Source organism: Pelobates fuscus, chromosome 11 (genome assembly GCF_036172605.1).
Source record: "Pelobates fuscus isolate aPelFus1 chromosome 11, aPelFus1.pri, whole genome shotgun sequence".
NCBI lineage: Eukaryota > Metazoa > Chordata > Amphibia > Anura > Pelobatidae > Pelobates > Pelobates fuscus.
This window is the reverse complement of record NC_086327.1, coordinates 102,367,945-102,393,283: the sequence shown is the minus strand read 5'-3', so window position 1 is coordinate 102,393,283 and position 25,339 is coordinate 102,367,945. Positions and strand designations below refer to the sequence as shown.

The 25,339-nt window shown below is 41.6% G+C and overlaps 1 protein-coding gene across 1 annotated transcript in view; it reads right to left on the bottom strand.

Annotated features, from left to right (window-relative positions):
- The window catches only part of RIMKLA (ribosomal modification protein rimK like family member A), a 39,363-nt gene extending 28,708 nt beyond the window's left edge, over positions 1-10,655 (bottom strand). Inside the window, exon 1 of the mRNA XM_063436587.1 lies at positions 10,493-10,655. Coding sequence (XP_063292657.1) covers positions 10,493-10,655 — 163 coding nt within the window. The remainder of the gene's footprint in view (positions 1-10,492) is intronic.
- Between the last annotated feature and the right edge of the window lie 14,684 nt (positions 10,656-25,339).

Sequence of the window (25,339 nt, the reverse complement as noted above, 5' to 3'; positions counted from 1 at the left end):
CTCTCTTTTTAACACCCCCCCCCCCCCTCCCACTCTCTTTTTACCCCCTGCGTGGCCGAGCTGCTGTGCGGTCCGCGGTGCCCGGCCGGAGTGATAGGAAGGTGCACACTGAGTGTGCACCTTCCTGTCAGTCCGGCCGGGTACAGGAAACAGAAACTCCTGTTCCGCGCGGAACAGAAGTTTCTGTTTCCTGTACCCGGCCGGACTGACAAGAAGGTGCACACTGAGCACCTTCCTATCACTCCGGCCGGGCACCGCGGACCGCACAGCTACAGGGGAGGGGAGGTGAGAAGCTGCAGCCGCCTGAGGCTCTTAAGAGAGCGCTCAGGCGGCTGCAGCATTTAAAGGGGCGGCCGGGCCCCCTGATGGCGGGCCCCCCTCCCGGCCGGGCCCTCGGACCATGTCCGAAGTGCCCGACCGGTCAGTCCGCCCCTGCTGTTTCCTCCTATGTAAGAATAGCTGTAATAATTGATACCATTATAATTATATTTTTTTAAAAGTATGCTGCATCCATTCAGATCTTTAGTATTTATATTTCTTTACTATAATTAACTTTCATTGAAGCAAAAGTGAACAATCATTGAAAAGAAATGTGATACTGCGTTCTTTTGGCACAGAAAGGTTAATTGTAGTAAAGTCAGTAAAGGTTTTGTAGCATTGACCATGTATGCTGGTTTACTAATGTGTTTAATGGGTGCTCACGTTCCCGGAATGTGGTCTTTGTGGGTTACTTGTTTTCTAGAATTGTTGCACGTGCGACTCAGTGCTAATTGCACGCTATAGAACCGTGAAAAAAAAAATACACTGCCCTGATGTCTCTTGACATAATTCTAGCATCTAATTATGGTTTCTTACTCTTTTCTAATGCAAGAGATTAATAAGAAAAGAAGCGCACGAAATTGTTGGAACATGGTGGTAGGACGCACTGATCACAAGGGCTAATTAATGCAGGGCATTAGTTAATATAAGTCGCACCTTTTTAAATCCAGGATAAATATAAATTACTACCAGCATTTATTAATTTTTTTTTTATAATCAACCCACCTCCAAATGACACACAACATATCCCATCATACATAGCATCTGGCTATGATTTACACAATGGCAAATGCAGTGCACAAGTCATTTGGGCTCCATATCTGCATACTTGTAGTCACAGGTATATCAATAAAAGCTGCAGAGGACAAATAAATAAATGTAGCAATAGCCTTTAAACTAGTGCAATGTACAATAATTCCGTAAAATAAAAAGCAACTCTAGACTGATTTTGTTACGACAGATCTGCTATTGCAGCTTCAATCTGCTAAATGCAGACACCAGTCCGCAGGCTTCGTTCTATGTAATGCAATGAAGCATGCATTTTTTATAAGTATCTCTGATTAACGGTGATGTGGTTACCTTGCTGCCTGCACCAAACACAACTCTGGTAGTCATTTTGCTGACGAAACAGTAACGATGCTGACGGTTCTATATCTTCTCTAAAATCTATCAAGACGCACAAATTTTTTTCCTTACTGCAGATAATAGCTCTCTGAATCGAGAATTGACACCATTTAGGTTAATCGTTTTCTTCGCCAAGCTGAGGAAACGTGGAAAAGTCTCTGCTGACGGTGCATTTAGTTCACGTAATGCTGGCTGCTGCCCTGTTCACTGCAGAGCGTACGTCAATTTATTGCCTCTGTAGAGGGGAGAATGCTGACTGACAAGAGACAGGAAATTGGCCAATCTATTAGAATGTGCAGAGGTGACTGTTACAGAGGTGCTGGCAGGACAAGTTCATCTCAAGGAAAATCCTGCTGCATCTGCTACCGTCTAAGGGGCCCTGATTACCCAATCAATTTTCTAATAAAAAAACGTGATCTAAAAGCAAAGTACACCAGACTGGAATGCAATTGGGCAACCTGGGCCCTTCGGTCAATTTTTTTTACCACGATTCCCATCATACTCTACCTGTAAAAGGATGGTGCAGGTGATGGGAGTTGTAATTCCTAACATGCTGTGCACTGCATTTAAGTAGTGAAACTAGACATAACAAGGATTGCTATACCAGCTTGAAAGCCAATGAACTATTCTCTATTCTAGTCATACATCAGCAAATGAGGCCGTTTGGTAAAGAAACAATCAGAATAGAACTTATGTTGTAGAATAGATTGTAGACTTCAGAGCACTGTCTGATAGGGGAATCAAAAAGCGTACACTTCATTTTGACCTATTTCATATACCGTATATACTTTTATGTCAAGCAGCAGCCATCTTCCACAGGCATTTAGTAGCACGAGAGACAAATCTATGCTTGTACTTGTGTACAAACATTCATCTGGACATCAAAGGCCGGAGGGGAGCTGCTGGGTCAGTCTGAGCTCTGACTGAACAGCTCCCTCTCCACGTTGCCGGGATGTATATCACCAAAACCCTGTTGTGAGCTATAGTGTATTGTATTTCTGGCACTATAGTATCCCTTTAAGTGACAGTGTAAGTTTCTATATTCAATGGATACTTAAAGGGATACTCTAAGCAACAAAATAACAAGCAAGCTATATGTTTTTTGATACAGACATTGGACCTAAAATTTTAAATTCACTTTGAATTAATTTTGGATTCCTGACAATTTCCACTTTCGTGAATAAACGTGAAAGGCCTTTATCACAAGTTATTGTTCAACGTTACTCAACACATAAATGGCTGTCGATTAGCTGTAAATTAGAATGACAAGATTGAAATATAGCTCCTAAACTCTTCGGCGATACTTTTGCCATTTTCAGTTCAGTGAAAAGGTTGATCAACTGAAGTAAATAAAGTGCGGGTAAATACTGCTACAATATAACAAAGCAAAATCCATATCACAACAAGTTCACATGTCCACTGTACTCAAAATGTTAAATTTTAACATGTTTAAAGAAATAACAGATATCAATGTCGGTTAAAGACACGTCATCTATTATCATCTATTGTTCAAGCTGTGATGTGACTGAGAATTTAGCAATATAGAAATAGAATCTTGGCATTAATGCTATCACTTGCTGTAGTGGTTATGTTGCCTAAAGTCACAATTTAAATGATTTTATAAATGTTCATTATCAATGTCAATTTGCCTAACATAGGTAGAAGTGATTAGCTGAGAGTTACAACCAGTAACAATAAGTAGTGGTTATGTTACATGTTACTTTGAGGGCTCCTTTGAAAATGCCGACTGACATTGAAGGAACACTGTAGGGTCAGGAACAAAAGCATGTGCCCCTATAGTGTTAAAATCACTATCTAGCCCCCCTGCCTGCCCTAAATGTAGTAAAATCTTATCTTTATTTTAGTCTGCTGCTGCTGGCTCTTACCCTGATCTGCCTCCTTGGCTGACATCATCAGAAGTGATGATCTGAGCTAATCGCAATGCTTTCCCATAGAAAAGGTGGTGGGACAGGGGACAGAGCCAAATGCCACCGTGGCCAATCAGCATCTCCTCACAGAGATTGCCAAGATGGTGGGACAGGGGACAGAGCCAAACGCCATCCTGGCCAATCAGCATCTCCTCACAGAGATGCATTGAATCAATGCATCTCTATAAGGAATGTTTAGTGTCTCCATGCAGAAGGTGGAGACACTGAATGTCAGTCCATGCATGGCGAGCGCCACACACACATTCATGGTTTCCCATAGGAAAGCATTGTATTCCCATGCGTTTTCGCGTCACGTGACCGTGTTTTACTTTCAGAATGACAGCCTCTAGAGGTGGACTTAACCCTGCAATTTAGGCAAAACTGCAATGTTTAAACATGTTCAACACAACTTCTTCAACATTTACAGAAAAAAATATACGAAGAATCCAAAATACCAGCCTCCAATGACAAGCATTAGCCTGGTTGGTAGATCACCACTAGCGTTTTCTGATTGACAGCCGGGGCAGGAAGGGGGTGGGGGAGGTGTAACAAGGTTAAAATATAAAAGTGCCAATTTCTATTGAATCTGCACTTTTTGTAAAATGAAAAAAAAGAGGACATAGCAAGTGAAAGTGCATTAGATGTTTGAAGTATTCCTTTTATGAAAACTAAGGGTTTCGGTCACTTAATAATTTATTGTGGTGGACTACTGAACAAACAGGTCATATGAGCAAAGATATAAAAATTATCTTATTTAGCTCTTTTAACAGTTTTATTTTTACCTAAATTTTGAAGTTTGGTGTATTTTCACAAAATTCTATTTATGCAACCTAGGTTGCAATTCCCTTTAATCCAGCGTTTACTGAAAGTAAAAAAGCTATGTGACTTCAAATATAAAGAATACTATCCTGCCTGGTTGTAAAATTGTGTATTGTTTTGCAAATATAATTATTACAGTTTGAATGTGAAAGAAGAGAATCAGCCATCGTAAGCACATCAATGTATATAATGCCCATTTACTCTCTCTAAAGTGTATACACATACTAACTAGCTTTGCAAAACATTTCAAAATTAAATTAAGTCAACAAAGCCTATCAGTTTCGCTACCAGGGCTCTATTCTTTCCCTCTGCATCTCAGCAGAGGGATTGTTCATGTCCTCAGAGAGGAGAAGGGAGCCCTCACAGCAAGGTACACTTTAGTGATTTTTGTAGACTGCAGTAGCAGCAATGCCATGTAAAATACAGGCACTTGGTGTAACTGCATTTATTGAATGTGAACATTATTTTCTATATTCTGTGGCAGTTTTGGGAAGCTGCATTCCCAAAAAGGTCATCATGTTCCTTAAAAAAAATACCTATAAGCAGAATTTTTTTATATTTTGTATTGAGGTATATTTGTTACACCTACTGTATCAGATATCTACTGTTTAAATAAATGTTATTTCTGCTTCAATACTAATACTTCATCCCTGTCTGAAAAGTACATGTGAAGGGATACCATGTGATCTCTAAAATGTTTTATCCCAGGAACATTTCTGTATTTAAATTACATAATTTAAAGTTTTTAAGTATGCCTGAACACCAACATGTACATGAAATTGCTGTGTTATCCTGTTAATTTACAGGATAACTATGCTTCCCATGTTTTATATAAATATACTAGTTTTCAAGTTTGGTAACAAAGAGGTTAAAAAGGTTTTATTTGGTAACAAAGAGGTTAAAGTTTTTATTTATTTATTTATTTTTTAGACGTATTCTTGCACAAGCTCAGCCTGTACACAAGGGAGAATTTGGTGATAAAAAAGGTTGGCCGTAATTACTTGTACAAAATGTATAGGCAGGCACTGCTTCTAGTGTAGGTGTCTAGAAGGTCACGTTACTTTGAAAAGTTAAAATGTAAACATTCCTTTCCTTAGTTCCTAATGATTAACAGAACGTGTATGTGTAGAGATGCTTAGCACTAAAGGAACACTTTTTAGTGATATATTTATGTTTAATGTTAGAGTGTTACTTGATATATTTAGAATCAGATTCAGCATAAAACGTACTTGTAATTCAGCATTGATGTAGCCTTTTGATGCTACTGCTCCACATTCTGTGAGACCATCAATACTGATCCATTCGATATGATGCTTCTCATAGAGAAGCATTGGGGACATCAAGTGAGGGTGAGGCAATCACCCTGTACAGCCAATTTGATGCTTGTCATAGAGAATCACCGAATACCATGAGAAGCATTGGGTGATGACTGGCGTGATGACGCCAAATATGATTTTCTATTTTTCAAGATCTTAAAGTGTTACACCAAATAAAAAACAGTGTTTAATAAAATATTGTACAGCGATGTGGAATTTTTACTTTATTACTGTGCTGGTCCACTTGCCCCTCCTCACTCTAAAAAAATGAAAATAAAATATACACCAGTTATTATGTTCTTCCTGCAGCCTAACTCTCCAACAGTGATGGGAGGTGATAACAGGGATGAAGGACTGAGGCGAGGGTATGCCGCTATTGGTCACCTGACGCTAACATACGGTGAATTCACACTAGCCAACAACACCTACAGCAACTGAGGGCCATATCTCTGTATGTGCAGCGTTTTATAGTGAAATGCTGCAAATACAAACTCAATCGCCACTTAAAATCACTGCTTGGGGTAACTATTTAGGAGGAAGGGCCTCTGGTGGCCTCCAGTCTAACAACCAATAGGGTTTTGGACAAATGTAAAAAGTGCTAGTTCTGAAAATCGGCAATGTTTTATATTGTCCAAATAAAAGGATAGCATCTATGCAACAATTTCATAATATTAGGTTGCATATTATTATGGTGCTTAGAGTGTTCCTTTGATATCTGTATTGCACACTGAATTACAATTAATTACACAAGTATGGAAATTCGTTCAGGCGTTTTGCTTCGGAGTACATAACAATGTTTTTCCACAAAATGAGGCAGAGTTGATAGTTCTCATGGGAATTTAAATATCCAGGCCAACACATCTAATCAGAAAAACCACCCAACTTGGTTATTTCAGCTTAACATTTGCATTCCGTGGGTCTATTCCCAAACAATTCCCAGTTTGGTGAAAAATCTTTAAAATACATTTAACATGTAGGCTCCATGGCCAATGGATTGTAAAAATGAAGAACAATTCTGTATCAAGGAGAAAAGAATCTAAAGGAGAGACGGCAAAGAAAGAGCAGTGCTCACTTTTATAAGCATACATTAAGGAGGTGTTGGTAAAATGTTCTAAAACTCTGCATAATTCATGGTGGACTTAGCACACTTTTCATATAGCAGTCTGTCAATCTAGCAAACTGCTGTTGGGTAAATAGCTTGTTATACATGGAGTGAATAAATTACAGCTCCAGAGGTTTAAATTTACAAATAATAGATCCCCCAACCCACCCTCAATGAAAAATACAGAAGCTAAAAATTAATAAGGCTAGCGACCAAAAAACTCAAGAGAAATAAAAAAAGGAGGGCTTACACCGTGGTTAAACTTAGTTTTGAGGGCAATACACTTCGCTGTTTAGTGAACAGACCAGAGAATGACCAAGCACCATTTTCACTTATAGTTGGCAGAATGATGTCATACCAAGGGATGCTAATACCTAGGGATACTGTATCCACCGTGTTTTCTAGGACACAGTTATGTGTGCCCAGGAAAATATGGCAATCCTACTTATACCTGTAGTAATGTTTGTAAATTATGATCTAATTGATACAAAGACGCTTTCCGTTTATACCTCCATTTACAAGCCATTTTATCTCTGGAGGATCCATGCTGACCTTTTAATTATAGTTGCTAATTAAAGTGGCAACATTTACATTAATCAATACAGAATTTAAAACCTGTCTATATGCTGTGCTATTTCAAAGCCACTCAGCATTTTTTTTTTAACCCCTTAAGGACACATGACATGTGTGACACGTCATGATTCCCTTTTATTCCAGAAGTTTGGTCCTTAAGGGGTTAAATAGACATTTTAAGAGCATGTTTTTTTTCCCCTTTGTTTATATATACCTCAGGATTGTAATGTAACATTTCCCAGCATGCATCTGACCGCTTGGCAATGCAGCGCTTAGTGGGCCATTTTAAAGTTGTTGTAAATTAGATTTTTCTAAATGATGCAGAAGAGGAGAGAGGTAGCGGTTCTGCCCATAACATTTTTGTTTTGCATCTTTGAATAATGAGCTATTTGCAAGAAAAGTTTGCATATATCACATATCAAGACTCTTACAAACGTTAGTGCTACATCCACAGTTATTGGAAGGACTGCTAATTAAGGTAAAGTGCTATTATATGACACTTCCACTTTAAAGACTTGCACCGCAGGGCAGAATTGATTTTAATGGAGAACTGCAGTATAGATTTTCCATAACAACGCCCATTAAGCCATGAAGGGTGGTTTCCCTACTTATCATCGACTGCCTCTAATAAAGAGTGCCAATTGCTTAATTCTTGTACATTTTATAATATAACTAAAATTCAGTCTTATAACCTACTAACGTGCACAATTTAGACCAAAATGCTTCAACCAAGGTGGAGAAAGACATATTGGTTAGTAAATCACTTCCAATGATCCAATCACCAAACACTGCACCATTTAAGCCTTAAGAAATATAACTTGAGGACCACCTTTTTGAAATAAAATAACTGGTACCGTTTTGACATGGGATGCACAAGGAATGTGAAAGGAGTACTCAGGAAACATTTATGGAGTTAAAATTTGCCCTCCATGTCACCCGTTAAGACCTCAGGTTATCTTGGTATTTTGTGCCACTTCGATAAAAATTGGGTTTTTTTAAAAAAAGATATAAATATTTTTTTAAATTTGATGAACTCAAATAAATATCTGTTTGTTTGGTGTTGTGAGAGCCTAGGTTCTTTCCGCTATGTATGGGGGCAGGAATGGGATAACACAGTGGGTTTTCAGGGTGGAATCATGGTGTGCAGTAGCAGGAAGTGTAGAAAAGCAGGTGAGAGTAGGGACACGCGGCTGAGAGTGGAGACACGTGGCTGAGAATGGGGACACGCGGCTGAGAATGGGGACACGCGGCTGAGAGTGGGCAGAGCTAACCCCTTCTTTTCTCTATAGCCCATTTGAAAACACCTTGTGTCCACTATAAAGCTCATTGCCAGCTATTATCAAGTCATATTGCCCTATGATTAAGTACTAACTAATTACTGATGGTTTAACATATATTTACGCACTTTATATCTATAATTACTTTGCAAAGCTGATAAATAATTACATTTTATTTTCTTAGGTTTAGTGATCTTAGTTCAAAAGCCTATTACTCCAAAACTGCATTAGCTAACACAGATAGATGGACAGATAGACATACTGATGAACAGATAGATGGACAGATAGACATACTGATGAACAGATATGCAGACAGACAGATAGATAGCACATTAACCCTCTGAATGCCTATTGTTTCTACAGAATCATTTAGAAAATAGCAACGTATTCCATATTGTTGAATTAAATTATTTTGGTTCAATGTGCAGACAAGCTGTTAAAATGACTGCAAAGGAAAGTTTACAGTTCAATATATAGCGAATGTATCTGTAGGAGACATGAGTCCTTGTTCTGCATCTGCACATATCAACCTCACTTTTCTAATGACTTGCATGTCCCTAGTGCATGTCTCAGTGACATCATCCTGCGATTAAACAGAACTTGGTAAATGTAATTGTTATGAAGGGATTTCCAGAATCATAAAATGTATTTATATTTGACACATGCATAATAAGTGAATTACTAATTCAGAATTATTGACATCATACGTACACGTTTATAAAATAATAAAGATGCAATTTGGTAAGGTTGGTAACAATTAATTTCAGGTTTTGATAAATCTGCTGCTAAATACAATAACTGAACTATATCCGACGTTAATTATTCAATAAATGCACTATCACACACCAAGTGTGCCAGAATATGATGCAAGATTATGTCGAGCAGCAGTGAAATACAGATGCAACAAACTCAAAGATAACTAACTAGCATGCATTGCAGCATGTCTTAAGGATGAAAAAGTGATTTTTGAACTCCGCAAAGTATAAATTATATAATATGTGCGTCACAAGTTTATAAATAATTAAAAATTAAAAAAAAAGCTACAACCTTCTTTGACCAGCACTTGGCTGGCTAGGTATGATGGTAACTGCAGCCCTCGGATATCAGAAATGCAGGATCTATTATAATGAGTCACTAATGTGTTTTTTTGTACAGTTAATATTTCCCAAGGGGGTCTATTGGCTTAACAGTGAGCTGTGCTGCATTGACAACTGGCTTGCAAATATTGGCCAAAATAGTTTAGCTACCAGTTATTCTAATTTAACAGAATTTGAGAGTGTTTCCAGCTCAGATTTTTGCCCACATTTTGCCATTGTTTTCTAATCATCAAAGCTCACCATTTAGTGAATAACCCCCAAGTGTATGAAAGTAACAAGTACATATTTATTAATAGATCTTAAAAGTGCACCTTAGGAAAGTGTTGTGATCAATGGTTTGTGTCAAATGCAACACCATGACAATACAGAAACATGTCTTTAAAAAGCCCTAACGTGATCCTTCTGATCTTAGTGTGAATATTTCCCTGTCTGCAGAGTACATGTGCATTAAATCAAACTACAGCTACTGCAGAACCTCTTTGAAGTATCCATTTAACAGCTTGTAGTATTCACTTCTCAGCTGAGAACATTGCTTTCAATATATGTCACAGGAAAAAAAATAATGGGGATTTCCATTCTTAAAAGTTAGCTTGAACAAGTCTATTGGTAAATGTCACCAGTCCTGCTTCTAGATAGATGCAGGAGTATACACATCTTCTGCAGTGGTTACAGTTTGCATCATCTTGCACCATCCAGCCACACCAACCCCCAGTCAAAATCTGCCAGTCCCAGTGTCCCAGTTTGTCTAGAGCCCTGATTCTGGTCCTGTTGTTATTATTATTATAATACTATTATTTTAAGGAGAGAGGGATAGACTTCACTTTTCCAGGTTTTTTTTTTTTGGATTTTTTTAAAATTAGCAATAAATCAAAGGGCTCTATTTCCTTGCAGAATGTTCTTTGGTGCAATCATGATAAGCAGGACAAGTGTATCTTACCTAACTCTCCATCAATGACGGTGAGAGCTATCTGATCCATTAAAACCAACGTGAAATCCACATCTTGGTCCCTGCAGCGTTGCTTTAGAGCTTCCAAGATCTTCGTCTGATGGTATTCCCCCAAGATATATTTGTCTGTGAGCAGCCACAGCTTGGAGCCCATGGTAGATGCAGCACTAACAATAACAACAACAAAATTATAAAAGAAAAATATATATATATATATATATATAGAAAAAAAAGAATTAAAAAAAAAACAGCAGTAGAAAAAGCAGAGGCTAAAAAAAATAGGGTAAAAATAAAGATCTGTGACTTCAGTGCAGATGGCCTGTAATCAGGTGTCTTATCATCTGCACTGTAGCATTCCTACAAAAAAATACTACACATCTATAACAGCTGCTTAAAACCAGAATCCAACAGTCTGGGAGGTGCAGCATAAATAGGGTATTCTGATAATCTACTCACTTACACCCCTAGCCTCATGCACATCCAGTATGTGCAATCCCCTCTATGTAATCAATATGGGTGGACCCTCTGCCAACCCACCTTTAAAACTAGCTTTATTTAAAGCATAGGGGGATGAGCTAATAAATAAATCATTCCCAGGCACATTAGCACTGCAGCAGTCTATTGGCTTAGTCTTTTCTCTCTCTCTCTCTTTTTTTTTTCCTTTTCTTTCTGATATAGTCTCTCTTTTTTTTTTTTTCAGTCTGCTTCGGCTTGCACTTCACGGATCACCGTCTCCACATTACAGAGCAGCTTTAATCAGGAGGCTCCTGTTACCTGCAGTTTTGTCAGAGGAAAAGCTAGAACAGCATCCAGGAAGGTTATTATAGGGATGATTAGTGGCCTGCCTGGCCAATCAGCAGCCGGGGAGTCACTGGCCTATCGGGTGTGGGGATGTCAGCCCTTGAGACTGTTGATTGGCCAATCAGGGAGCTTGGATGTGAGTGATGCTGCAAGGATGCTGCTTGGGTACCAGAGGCAGCTGAATAGCAGAATCTTTGGACCTCTGAGCTCTCTGGGGTGTTTTTCTTTTTTTTATAGGTTATTGCTGTAGGTTAGGTTTGACACAGTAAGGATAAAATAGAGAAATATACTAATATGTGATACATGAAATAGATGTATTTATTTCTTATAATATTTGTCAGTATATAACATATAATCACTTATTTTATTACAAACAGAATAGGGATTTTGTGTCTGTACCTAGAAAATAAAGCTGCCAAGTGTAGCAAACCTTTGGGCCATCCTATTATACGCTGCAGATTTTGTTGGCGCTATATAAATAATAATAATAGTAATGATAATAATTAATGAACTGCAGGGGTTTATGCATTAAACAGACAATGTTCTTGTGAATAAAAAAAAAAGTATTTGAAAGATTTAGGCAAAGTAGTGGACTACTTATGTACTGGAATTTTTAGCCTAAAGGTTACAAATTTGTGAAAAAATTAAGCAAAAGTAAATAAATCCATAAGCTGCCAAAAGATCTGATTAATCAAATCCTATTTATCCATTGCTATTCAAAAATGGACAGAGTAGGGTTTTTACTAAACAAATAGTGAATATATTAAAAAAAAAAAAAAAAAAAAAAAAAAAACAGAATTGGAAACCTTAGTTGAGTTGAGATTGACAAACTTTGTAAGCTCTGCTAAAATCCCAGTTTGACTATCTGTAATTCGTGTGTTAGTGCATCTTTTCTTTCAGGACTGCATGGAGCATATTTCTGAGCAATGAGTCCCTACAAGCTTTAGGTGATAGAAGAGTGTGTAACAGAACGATTAAAGTTGGAGTTAAAGGGGCAGTATAGTCACCTAGCTTTTTAGGGTTAAGTCCACCTCTAGTGGCTGACTGTATGATAGCCACTAGAGGTGCTTTGACTGCAATGACCAAGTAAAATTCAGTTACATAACTGAAACCCCGCACAGAAAAGCATTGATTCAATACTTCGCTTTGGAGAAGCTTGGAAGCACATTAGGTGCACGATGCGCCTCTATGATGATTGGAGTATGGTGAAGAAGGTCATGTCTCCTCTGTGATGTCAGAAGATGCGGAGAGGGGAGCAGCGCAGAGGAAGCTATGTTGCTGAAAAAAGGTGGGTGAAAAGCTTCATTTAAATATTTCTATTGTAAGAAATTACAGTTTACCCTTTTACACAGGGTCCCTGTTCATTGAGGAAGGTGCAACAAATAAAACACACGGACAAGTGTAATAAAATAAATGTATTAGGTGCAAAGATAATAAATTCACAGATAATACATCAGGTTTAATAAAAAGGTATTAAACATAGAAACATCAACAATTGACAAAATACAAGTCACAGTGTATCACAGAAGGATGGAATAATCACAACACTTGCCACAATAACAATATCTCAAATAGCAATAATTTAACGCAACCACAATGAATATATTGATTAATCACTTGCATCAGAATAATAAACAGTTCACTATACAAGCTACAAAACAAAGGCCAGTCATAGACATATAGCACTCAGCAATAAATGCATTAACTAAAATAACTATCTGCTCTATTGATACCGGAGAAACTGACGGAAGCCAAGCACAGAGAGATGGACACAGGTTTCTTCAGGAAGGAAGAGATTCTTTATTGGATCACCGATCGGGACTCAGAGGGACTAGCGTCACCAAAATACAGCAAAGTCTGAGTACTGAATACATAGAGTACATTCCTTATATAGCACTGTAGCTCCTCCCACAATTAACTACACCCACACATACCCTTAACCTATTTAATAAATAGAGTCTAAACTCATCCATCCGGTCTAACCACGTGGCTCATCTGATACAAAGGAGAGGGACGCGTAATTCCAGTTCTTACATTCCTGCACCTGGTCAGTACAGTGATAACAGTATCTTAGCTACGTGTAATTAACTAACTGATACTACAAACACATATACATACATATGCCTTGTGGCAATCTTAGCCTGCTAAACTTGTATTTTACTGGAATTACATCACATTCCCCCCTTTGATGCCTCTGATATTTCACAATTACTTGAGGCATCACTTAACCTTGGTTTGCATATACCTCAGGTTACCATGAACCAGACCAGACTTATCTTATGATGTGAATCTTTTAACACTCATCTTCCTGCATTGGTTCTCCTTGATCTAGAGCCTTATACTTATATATCGCCATTATCTGTGCAGCAGCCTTCCTCTCTGCTATACTTCCTATCAGGCTTTGCACAGACCTAACTACTAAGGGTATAAGACACGGTAGGAGTAGACACAACAGTAAAATCAGTAGGACTCCACCTACCACTGCCTTAAGCCCTCCAAACCACTCATACCAGCTACCAAACCAACTACTTGGATTGTACCCTTTCCATACCTGAGTAGGCACATGCACTAGTTTAACCATATGGCTAGTAAGCTCAGCTATTGCTTGCCCTTCGTCATCTATTTGAAGACAGCAATTGCTCAGGTTAAACTTCCCACATACACCTCCCTCTACTGCCAAAAGGTAATCCAAGGCTAATCTATTTTGGTACACTGCTGTCCTCATCCTGGTATTATGCTTCGCTAGAAGATTGAGTGCTTGTGAGGTCTCATTAGTAATAATCTCAACCACCGCCTGTAATCTTATAATACGGTTGAGCATATAAATTGGGGTTCTATAACCAAAGGTACCATCCTCTGCCCACGTGGCTGGCCCATAATAATCTATGATACGCTGGGGAGGCCATTCATTATCTTCCCAGGTGCCTATCTCTAAGGGTCCCCTTTTCTTCCTATGATTCACATCATACACTTTAACACCTAAAGTCTCACCTGTTTCAATCGGTAACAAGAAGAAGGATGGTTTGAGCATACCCAACACACATGCCCCTTCCCAGTCCTGTGGCAACTCCGAATAGGCTTTCTTACCACAGATCCAGTACAAATTTGCTGGGGCTCTCCAGGTAGATGTGATGGATAAATCAAACCACACATCCTTTAAACTGGCATATCTAGCAAACGGGTTAGATGGTTCTGAGACATTTGAAGCCGACCACCAAGTTGTATTTTTAGTATCATCATCATAAGCTTTTTGCCCTAGACAAGTTAATTCTCCTACAGAAGTATTATACATTATTCCTTTCCTTGCTATGCAAACATAACCTATGATGGAGGTCTTTAATCTCCACTCAGATTTACCTCTAACACTCAAATGATAATCGGCTTGTGTAGATATTAGTTGGTCAACTGCCTCAGAACCGGACATTACCTCCTTTGCTTCCCAAGGCCATTGGTCTCCCATGTTAGTACCTCCACACACATAGCAGTTGGTAACATTAAGACTACCGGCAATACTTTCAGCTAGGTCAATGAACAGGTTTTTAGCGTTATGGGGGATCTTATTATCTATACTCATCTCTTCATAAAAGGAATGGTATACTTGATGAGTCTGGGAGGATACCGTATCAGTCTCTATTCCTATAAACAATAATGTCCCAGGATCTAAACCCGTCCCGTATATCTGAAACCCAAATAAATTTCCATACTTATCTAGGAACTTGTCGGGGTTATTAATAAGTATATGGACTGGGTTGCATTCCATAGACTTACAATAAGGGCTAGTCGGCAACTTAGTCACTATCATGTCTTTATCTACTGTCTGTCCCCAAGTCGCCCACCCCACACAAGACCAATATGGACAAAAGTTATAGTCTTTATTTGGGCATCTAGGACTCACATATTTATTTTTACTACTGGGACAAATATATTTATCATTAGACCCATACGTCCTCTCCCATCTAAGATCCCCACATACATTCCACGGTTTTCTACCACTTGATATCGCCTTACATGCATCAAATAGCAGAACACCCGAAGAATGTACGGATTCTAACACCGTCTTATTAATTAGGGTCCCCTGAGGATCTCCATTCCTGAGAGTCAACCAAATTGTACGAGGTTGATACTCTGGACTGAAGCACTTAGGTTCTCCTACTCCTAAATGGCACACACTATAGTCTATATTTAGGTATCTACATCTTGATACCTCTCCTTTACATTCGTATTGTGAATGCCAAATTAGGGTTTGGGAAATATGGTTACCTGTTCTCGTAGTCTTAATGCATACCTCACAGCTAGGAGTGTCGGTACCTCTACCTTCCTGAATATAAAAACACATATAAATAAACACAATCAAAAGCACATCTTTCGCCGTCATCCTCAGTCTTCGTCCGTGCGATGGAACCTCAGCTTCCAGGATGTGAGGGCTGCAGGGAATGGAGTTCTGCTCGTCTTCACAGGTGTCCCTTCGAGACTTTCCTGGCTTATACACTATGTGTTGGTAAGCGGACAGGCTTTATTATGGCCTTCTCACTCACACCTGTAACAATAAAATTTGTAATCCACAATAATTCCTCGTTACTCCGACTGAGTAGTGCGTTTCAACCGGATCTTGCAGGGATTCTCTGGATCTGCTGTAATTTGCCAAGAATCGACTGCTGCTGGTTTAACCCTGGAGTGATGTATCCACGGAGTTACTTCGGCTACTTTTATCGCTGTAGGGGTAGACAAAAGAACAACATAAGGACCTCTCCACTTGGGCCCTAACGGTACATTATTCCACTCTTTAATCCACACTTGGTCTCCTGGATGATAACTATGAACAGGGGGATAAATATTCACAGGTAATCTATCTTGTACCCATTTCTGTACCTCCTCCATAGTCTTACCCAACTCTACAACCTGCTGCCGGGTAATTCCTTCTCCCAACTGACTCAAGTCCCCCCTTAAGTTACCAAGTACGGGAGGTGGTCGCCCATACATGATTTCAAAAGGAGAGAGGCCCATCCTTCTGGTAGGGGTACTGCGGATTCGCAATAAAGCTATGGGTAAGAGAACGTTCCACTTAAGTTGGGTTTCCTGACACATTTTAGCCAACTGGTTCTTTATAGTTCTATTCATTCTCTCTACCTTACCAGAACTCTGGGGTCTATATGCAGTATGAAGCCTCCACTTTATACCAAGCATATGAGTCAGTTGTTGTAGGCACTGATGAACAAAAGCTGGACCATTGTCCGATCCTATAGAACAGGGTAGTCCATATCGGGGTATTATTTCTCGTAGCAGGAATCTTACAACTTCTCCTGCTTTCTCTGTACGAGTAGGACATGCTTCTACCCAGCCTGAATAGGTGCACACAATTACCAACAGGTAACGATGTCCACCCGATTTAGGCATTACTGTAAAGTCTATTTGTAGATCGGACATGGGGAGTCCCCCCATAAACTGGACTCCTGGTGGCTTTACTGGTCCTTGTCTTGCATTATTCTTAGCACACGTTACACATCTGCGTACAATGGCCTGAGTCAAGTTGGACAATATATTTACTCTTAAACCTTCAGCCAATTGTAACGCTCGTGTTAGTGCTATTAATTCTGCCTTTTGTGCTGATGTTCCTTTCGCCAGTGGCCGAGCTTCTATCACCTTGTCTATTGTTGTCACTGCATATCCTGCATAGCGGATCCCTTCTTTCACATAACTACTGCCGTCGGTGTAATATTGAACATCGGGGTTCTGGATGGGAAAATCACGAAGATCTGGTCTACTTGAAAATACTTCATCCATTACTTCCAAACAATCATGTTGACTTTCAGTAGGTTGCGGCAAAAGGGTAGCTGGATTTAAGGTGTTTACAGTCTCTAAATGCACTCTTGGGTTTTCACACAACATTGCTTGATACTTGGTCATACGGCTGTTACTAAACCAATGATTTCCTTTGTAATCCAACAACGTCTGTACTGCATGTGGGACTCGTACATAAAGTTCTTGACCCAGAGTGAGTTTATCGGCTTCAGCTACTAGCAGGGCGGCTGCAGCTACGGCTCTTAGACAAGGTGGAAGTCCGCTGGCCACTGCATCCAGTTGCTTAGACATGTAGGCAACAGGTCTTTGCCATGATCCCAAGTACTGTGTCAATACTCCCACAGCCATTCTTCTTTGCTCGTGTACATATAAGTAGAATGGTCGTGTGTGATCAGGTAGACCTAATGCTGGGGCACTCATCAAAGCCTTCTTCACATCTTCAAATGCCGTTTGCTGTTCTTGGGTCCATAAGAAGGGGTCGTGCTCTGTACCTTTGATGGCTGCGTACAGAGGTTTTGCCAGTATCGCATAGCTGGGAATCCATATCCTACAGAAGCCTGCTGCCCCCAAGAATTCTCGCACTTGTCTTCTATTCTTGGGTATTGGTATTTGGCAGACAGCTTCTTTTCTCTCTGGCCCCATAATCCTTTGACCTTCAGAGATATGGAATCCCAGATACTTGACAGTTGGCAAACACAACTGAGCCTTCTTCCTGGACACCTTGTATCCTGCCTTCCAGAGAATATGTAGTAGATCGTGCGTTGCTTGCTGACATTTTTCTTTTGTAACTGCTGCTATCAACAAGTCATCTACATATTGTAACAATACACATTCTCCTGGGATAGACTCGAAATCCAGTAGATCTTGACTTAGAGCTGAACCAAATAGGGTAGGTGAATTTTTAAACCCTTGGGGCAGTCTTGTCCAAGTCATTTGGCGTTTTGAGCCCGTTACAGCGTTCTCCCACTGGAAAGCGAAAATACATTGACTTTCTGCGGCAATTCGGAGGCAAAAGAAGGCATCTTTGAGATCTAAGACTGTGAAGTAAGTAGCCCCGCCCGGAATTAAAGCAAGCAGGTTATATGGATTGGGTACAACTGGATGTATGCTAACAACCGCATCATTGACTGCTCTTAAGTCCTGTACAGGTCGATACTCATCTGTACCGGGCTTTTGAACAGGCAGCAATGGGGTGTTCCAGGGGGAAGTACAGAATTTTAGGATACCATACCGTATGAACTTATCCAGATAGGATTGGATGTTCTTCTTAGCCTTCTGCGGAATGTGATATTGTCTTAGGCTCACTGGATAAACCCCATGTTTCAGTTCAATTTTTATTGGTGGAATATTGCGGGCCAGTCCTGGTGGGTTGTTCTCTGCCCAAACTCCTGGTATGTTAAACAATGTCTCATCACTCCTAGGGTTTTGGCTAGTCAACACTGTATAAAGTCGCCACTCTTCTTCCTTTGGTACGGATAAAGTCATAATACCTGAAGGTCCATTAAACTTTAAGGATGTTGTTCCATTTGGTAGGAACGTAATCTGCGCTTGTAATTTTGATAGCATATCACGTCCCAGCAATTGGACTGGACATTCAGGCATATAAAGGAATTGGTGTTTTACTACGTGGCCTCCCAATGTACAGAGTCGACTTTTAAGAACCGGTTTTTCAGCACTTCTTCCAGTTGCTCCTATCACAGTAATAGTCCTTCCAGATGGAGGAGCAACTAGATTAGTCACCACTGAATGTTCAGCACCAGTGTCGATCATGAACGCACTCCTTTTCCCCCCTATTGATACATCGACCATAGGCTCCGCTCGACCAAGAAGGATGGAGCCCGGTCGGTATCAATAGTCCTCCATGACAGTGTCAGCCAATCCTACAAAGTCCCTACCTTCTCTATCGCGGGACCTTTGCGCTGCTGGAATATACCTGTCTTCCCTAACACTTCCTCTGTTCCCATTACTCCCTCTATAACCATTACTCCCTCCGGGGCCTCCTCTACCTCTCGCTCTACCTCTAAAGTTTCCGTAGCCTGCCCTGGGTTGGTCTCTCTCGTACTGCTCTCTTTGCGGACATTCGTTCCTCCAATGCCCTTCTTCCTTGCAATACGCGCATTGATCCCTACTCAAAGGCTCCCTACTCCATCTATTATTGCCTCTATCTGGGCCCCGTTTATCTACGCCTGCGATCGCTACCGCTAGCATATCAGCCTTTTTACGCATCTTGCGCTCTTCCTCTTTCTTACTTTCTGTATCCCTGTTCATATAGACCTTATTTGCTACCTCCATTAGTTGGGTGATGGACATACCTGCAAACCCTTCTAACTTTTGTAGCTTGCGCTTAATATCTCCGTATGCTTGGCTGACAAAGGCGGAGTTAACCATTCGGGAATTGTCTGCGTCTTCCGGATTAAAGGGGGTATACAAGCGGTATGCCTCCAATAATCGGTCATAAAAGACACTGGGCGCTTCATCGTTTTTCTGGATCACCTCAACTGTCTTCGACATGTTAATGGCTTTCTTTCCTCCGGCTTTCATGCCAGCAATTATAGCGTCTCTATAGGCTCTGAGTTGAACCATATCAGCACCATTTACGTTCCAATCGGGATCGGTGTTGGGATAGTGTGTCGCGGCCCATGCTGCTGGATTGGCTTGGTTCAAAGCACGGGCTCTATCCTCTAATGCTTTAATGGCTGCTTGATTTATTCTTGTCCTTTCCTCATTGTTAAATAAAGTCATTAGTAACTGCTGGCAATCAGCCCATGTCGGATTATGCGTCTGTACTATTGAGGTGAACAGATCAGTCATAGCTTGTGGTTTCTCAGTATACGAGGAATTATGGGTCTTCCAGTTTAAAAGATCGGTTGTGGTAAATGGGACATATACGAAGACTGGGTCAGCGTGTGCCATTTGACCTGCGGCATCGATATAAGCTGACCCGGGATTCAGACGAAGAGGCATCTGATAGTGCTTTAATTGTTGGGCACCAGTCAACTGTCGGGTTTGGATGGGGCTACGTAGAGAGGCGTCAGTCATGGGTTCCGGTCGGGGAGAGATAGGGTATGGGGATGTGGGAGGTCGGTTTTGGGAAAAGGTCGTAAATAAAACACTTCGAGCCGAGCTAGATGAAGCTTGACCGGAAGTCTGAAGTGGCGCCAAATCAGGATATTCGTTTCTAATGGGGGTGGATTCTGGTTCCGGAAGGGGAGATTTAGTACGAGGGGGGGTGGATCCTGTACTGGAGGAGGAAGCGGAAGTGGATGAGGGTAATGAGGGGAGGGGTGCAGGACTTCCTGCGTTTGCGTCACTTCTTCTTAACGGAAAGTAAGGGGGCGGCAAAGGGATCTCGGACTCAGGGGGCGTGTCCAAAATGGGCCTAACACCAGTCCTAGTGGACGAGCAAGTCCTAGCTACCATGAGGCGACACTGCTCCTCGTGGCATGTCTGGAGCCATTTTGGCGAGTCATTTACGGCCTGTCTCCAACAGTCAATATAAGGAAACTGGCCGTAAAGTTCAGGCCTACCCGATACAGCCACGTGTAAGCGCTGTACCAGAGTTGGATCCAAACTGCCACGTGGCGGCCATGCCGCAACCAAAGTAGGCCACTCCCTAGTACACAAAGTGACCAAACGTACAGGAGACATCTTTACCCCAAAATCACAAACTTTGAATCCCTTTTTAAAATTCTTAACCATACATCCTAAGGGATCCGGAATCGTTGACTGCGACGCACCCATACTTAACAATGGAACGTCGTCGACAACGAATACTATACACGCGTACTATTCAACAGTCACACCCGTTTCCTCTGGCAACAGCACCACGTGGTACGGTTACCAAGTGAAACGTACACAATAACAATAAACACTCAGGGAATTCCCGTACACACACAGCTGTTACACCAGTCACTATATAATCAATATTATGCCCTTTGGCGTAACTATACAGTCACCCACGCTATAATTCTCTATATACGAATTACCCGTCTATAACACACCCCAGTAACATCGTCTTTTACAAATAGCGGTTACAGTACGGTTAGCATAGGTCAAAGCACAAGTTAAGGTCACAATACAATTATTAGTGGTTATGGTGTTAAACATGCAATGGACGACAATGATTAGTACTTATTATATAATGTCAGTAAATATACAGGGTTATGGTACCGTGCACTATAATACAGCAACACACTATTAACACTCTCGCTAGACGGCTGAGCTCGCGCTATCTAACAAGATATACACTTTACTAAAACAATCGTTAACACATTTACAATTCCCAACTAAACTATTGGCCAGTACCTTGAATGGACTACCTAAAACTATATACACCCGTTTTGGTTAGCCACACTGCCCAATCACCACATATATAGCGAGCTAGAGAACCGAATTTACACAGGCGCCTCTTAGTCGCACTATCAAAAGTCTAGTGGGTTCCAAATTTACACGCCTTCCCACTTAGCCCAGATAGGATGAGAACTAGCGAACCGAATTTACACAGGCGCCGCTTAGTCTCCCGGTCCCTCCGACCTAGCGAACGTAATATACACCCTAGAACGCTAGTCTAGACAAGACACCGGTGTCCGGCTAGGGCTATCTTACACCAGGACCCCGCCTGACTAACCAAATCAAACGGTCTGACTAAAGAGCGTTCGATCGAGCGGTGCGCCTTCGCTCCTTCCCTCCGACAGAGGGGGCAGATACAGATTCAAAAACCCCTTTGGGCCTACCGCACAATCGGTATACCCCTAGTGGGTCCTGCCGTCTAAAACAGCAGTTGTCTTACCTCCTCGTTCCTGAACCTGAGTTCACACTCATCGACGGGGACACCCCAGCACTTCTCACGTAGAGGCCGATGATCTCCTGGACAACAGACCAGTGGCGCTGAGACGAAGGGAGGTCCACGCAGAAGTTCAGGGGTGCAGCCGTAGAGAACGTGGGCAAAGATAGACCGTCTCACGCCTCTGCCTCTCAGCTACCGTTGAACGATGAGCTTCCCGGCCAATGCACCAAATGATACCGGAGAAACTGACGGAAGCCAAGCACAGAGAGATGGACACAGGTTTCTTCAGGAAGGAAGAGATTCTTTATTGGATCACCGATCGGGACTCAGAGGGACTAGCGTCACCAAAATACAGCAAAGTCTGAGTACTGAATACATAGAGTACATTCCTTATATAGCACTGTAGCTCCTCCCACAATTAACTACACCCACACATACCCTTAACCTATTTAATAAATAGAGTCTAAACTCATCCATCCGGTCTAACCACGTGGCTCATCTGATACAAAGGAGAGGGACGCGTAATTCCAGTTCTTACATTCCTGCACCTGGTCAGTACAGTGATAACAGTATCTTAGCTACGTGTAATTAACTAACTGATACTACAAACACATATACATACATATGCCTTGTGGCAATCTTAGCCTGCTAAACTTGTATTTTACTGGAATTACATCACACTATCTCTAAAAAATCTCTAAAAATGCATTAACTAAAATAACTATCTGCTCTAGTCAAATACACATGAAATATACAGTAAATGCAATAACTCCACCTGCTCTATAGTCTAATACACAGCAAATGTAGTGAGGTTAAACCAAACAACACACAATGATATAAAAACAATATAGCACCACAACTGTCACATGAATCAACCAAGTATCACAGTCAAATATAGTTACCAACAGAGTGTAGATCTGTATATTGAAGTCTCCCCTGGACTCCTGCTTGGTAGTCACTCCTTGAAGTTCCTACCAGAACTGCCCTGTCTCTAGCCATTTTGGGCCTACATTTATACAGCTTTTATCTTTGCAGTTTTTCCCTGCATTTACCCATATCTTCCATCCATCTACCTAAATTATCTTGGGGGCATGTGATGGGTTTGGGAGAATCAAAAGCTCAGCAATAAATTATTTATTTCTTGTTTGATGTAAGTGGTTCACAATGGAAGTAAAGGGCTGTTTACCATTTAAATACAAGTTGGGAAAAACTCATAAACACCCTATTGATAACACGATATTAGATAAATTCAGGATAAAAACTGTTCCGATATGGTGTTCTTAGGTATGCTTTGATAACAGTTAGATAAAAGGTCTTTGATTTTGGAATTGATAACCCCAACTGTCCGTCCAAATTAACGGGGCGGGAACCTTAACTTTGCTAGGGACAGAGAGACTGTAGTATTACGATTACAGGTTTGAATTTCCAATTCTATAGTGGTCCTATAATTCTGTTATTGACTGTTAACAGCAGAAGTATTGCTGCGCCCAGAATCGCTTGAAAACGTGATGACTCCTATGCTAACAGAGAGTTGGGGATATGCTGTAATTAACTACTTAATAGATGGGTTTGCAGCAAAGTTTTGTGCCCCAGCACCTGTTCCCCAGCCCCCCACACACATACCTATGCCGCTTGGAGTAGCATAAAAAGATAATCTTTTTATAATATGTAGCTGCTTTGAGAATTGGTAGCCTGATGAAAAGTTTAATGGAAGAGTTTAATGATATTGTTTGATTAATTCAATTTAGCATATTAAAGTAACTCTCGTAACACCTAAAGCACTTTCGCTTGCTAAAACTGGCAAATTTATTAATCAACCATGTCACACCCTCTGGCTGCCAATCAGACAATTGGACCTGTTGTTTCCTGGTTTGGTTAGCTCAGTGAAACTAAACTCAAGAGGCAGCAATTGCCCAGAGCAGCTACCTTGTACAGAATTCTCATTGAGCTGCATTGGGAAGTCTGTGATTGGACAGAAAGTCTGGGCTGGGAAAAAAGGTGAGGGTTGGCAAAACCTACAGACAGCAGATTTGCAGCTTGCCACAACATGTTCCTTTCTGTGGTTTTCTTTATGCTGGGTTTTCTGGGTTCATTCCTTTGTTCCAAAGAACTTTCCCACGCTGTGTAAAATGACACAGAGCACTCTGATTGGTGGATTTCAAGCCAACCAATCAGAGTGCTGTGACAGGTAAATGTAGAGACTTACCTGTCAATCTCTTCATTTACCTGTCAGAGCACTCTGATTGGATGGCTTAAACCCACCAATCAGAGTGCTCTGAGCCTAATTGTAGGGCTGGGCAAGGCTTTATAAGCCTTCCCCCGCCCTGCAGAGCTCAGTCTGCACGGAGCCCTCCATGGGTGAAGATGGATTTTTTTCTTTGCGCTCGTTTTTTTTTAAGTGAGTCGGTTATTATGGATTTTGGTTTGGCCTTTTTGGGGGCTGAAAAAAGAAGATTTTAGAAGAAGGAAGACATCAAATGGTAAGTTTATTTTTTTTTACAGGTATTTAGACAAGGGTCCCCCCTCATTATTTTTAGGATGAGGAGGGTAGATAGGGGTAATATTTTTTGGGAGGGGGGTGACTAGGGGTTTGGGGGCCCCTAGTCACCTGGGGAGGGATTTTTATTTGTGGCCCCCACCCACCGCGCAGGGGTGGGGGCCGGGGGGAGGACCTTAGGTCCCCCCCTTATTGTTATTTAGGGCCCCCACCCACCGCGCAGGGGTGGGGGCCGGGGGGAGGACCTTAGGTCCCCCCCTTATTGTTATTTAGGGCACCGATCCGTCGCACAGGGGTGGGGGCCGGGGGGGAAGATGTTAGGTCCCCACCCCCAATTTTTATTTATGGCCCCCACCCACCGCTCAAGGGTGGGGGCGGGGGAGGACATTAGGTCCCCCCACATTTATTATTTATGGCCCCCACCCACTGCTCACATTATTATTTATGGCCCCCACCCACCACCCAGGGGTGGGGGTGGGGGAGGAGGACAGTAGGTCCCCCCCTTATTGTTATTTAGAGCCCCCACCCGCCCCGCAGGGGTGGGGGCTGGGGGGGAGGACATTAGGTCCCCCCCCTTATTGTTATTTATGGCCCCCACCCGCCGCGCAAGGGTGGGGGCCAGGGAGGGGCATTAGGTCCCCCCCCCAATTTTTATTCATGGCCCCCACCCACCGCTCACAGGTGGGGGCGCGGGGAGGACATAAGTCCCCCCCTTTTTATTTATGGCCCCCACACACCGCTCAGGGGTGGGGGGGAGGACAGTAGGTCCCCCCTTATTGTTATTTAGAGCCCCCACCCACCGCGCAGGGGTGGGGGGCCGGGGGGGAGGACAGTAGGTCCCCCCTCCACATTCTTATTTAGGGCCCCCACCCGTCGCACAAGGGTGGGGGCAATAGGTTTGTTTTTGTTTTGTTTTTACAGTGAGCACTGTTTACTAGACACGCCCCTACTCGCG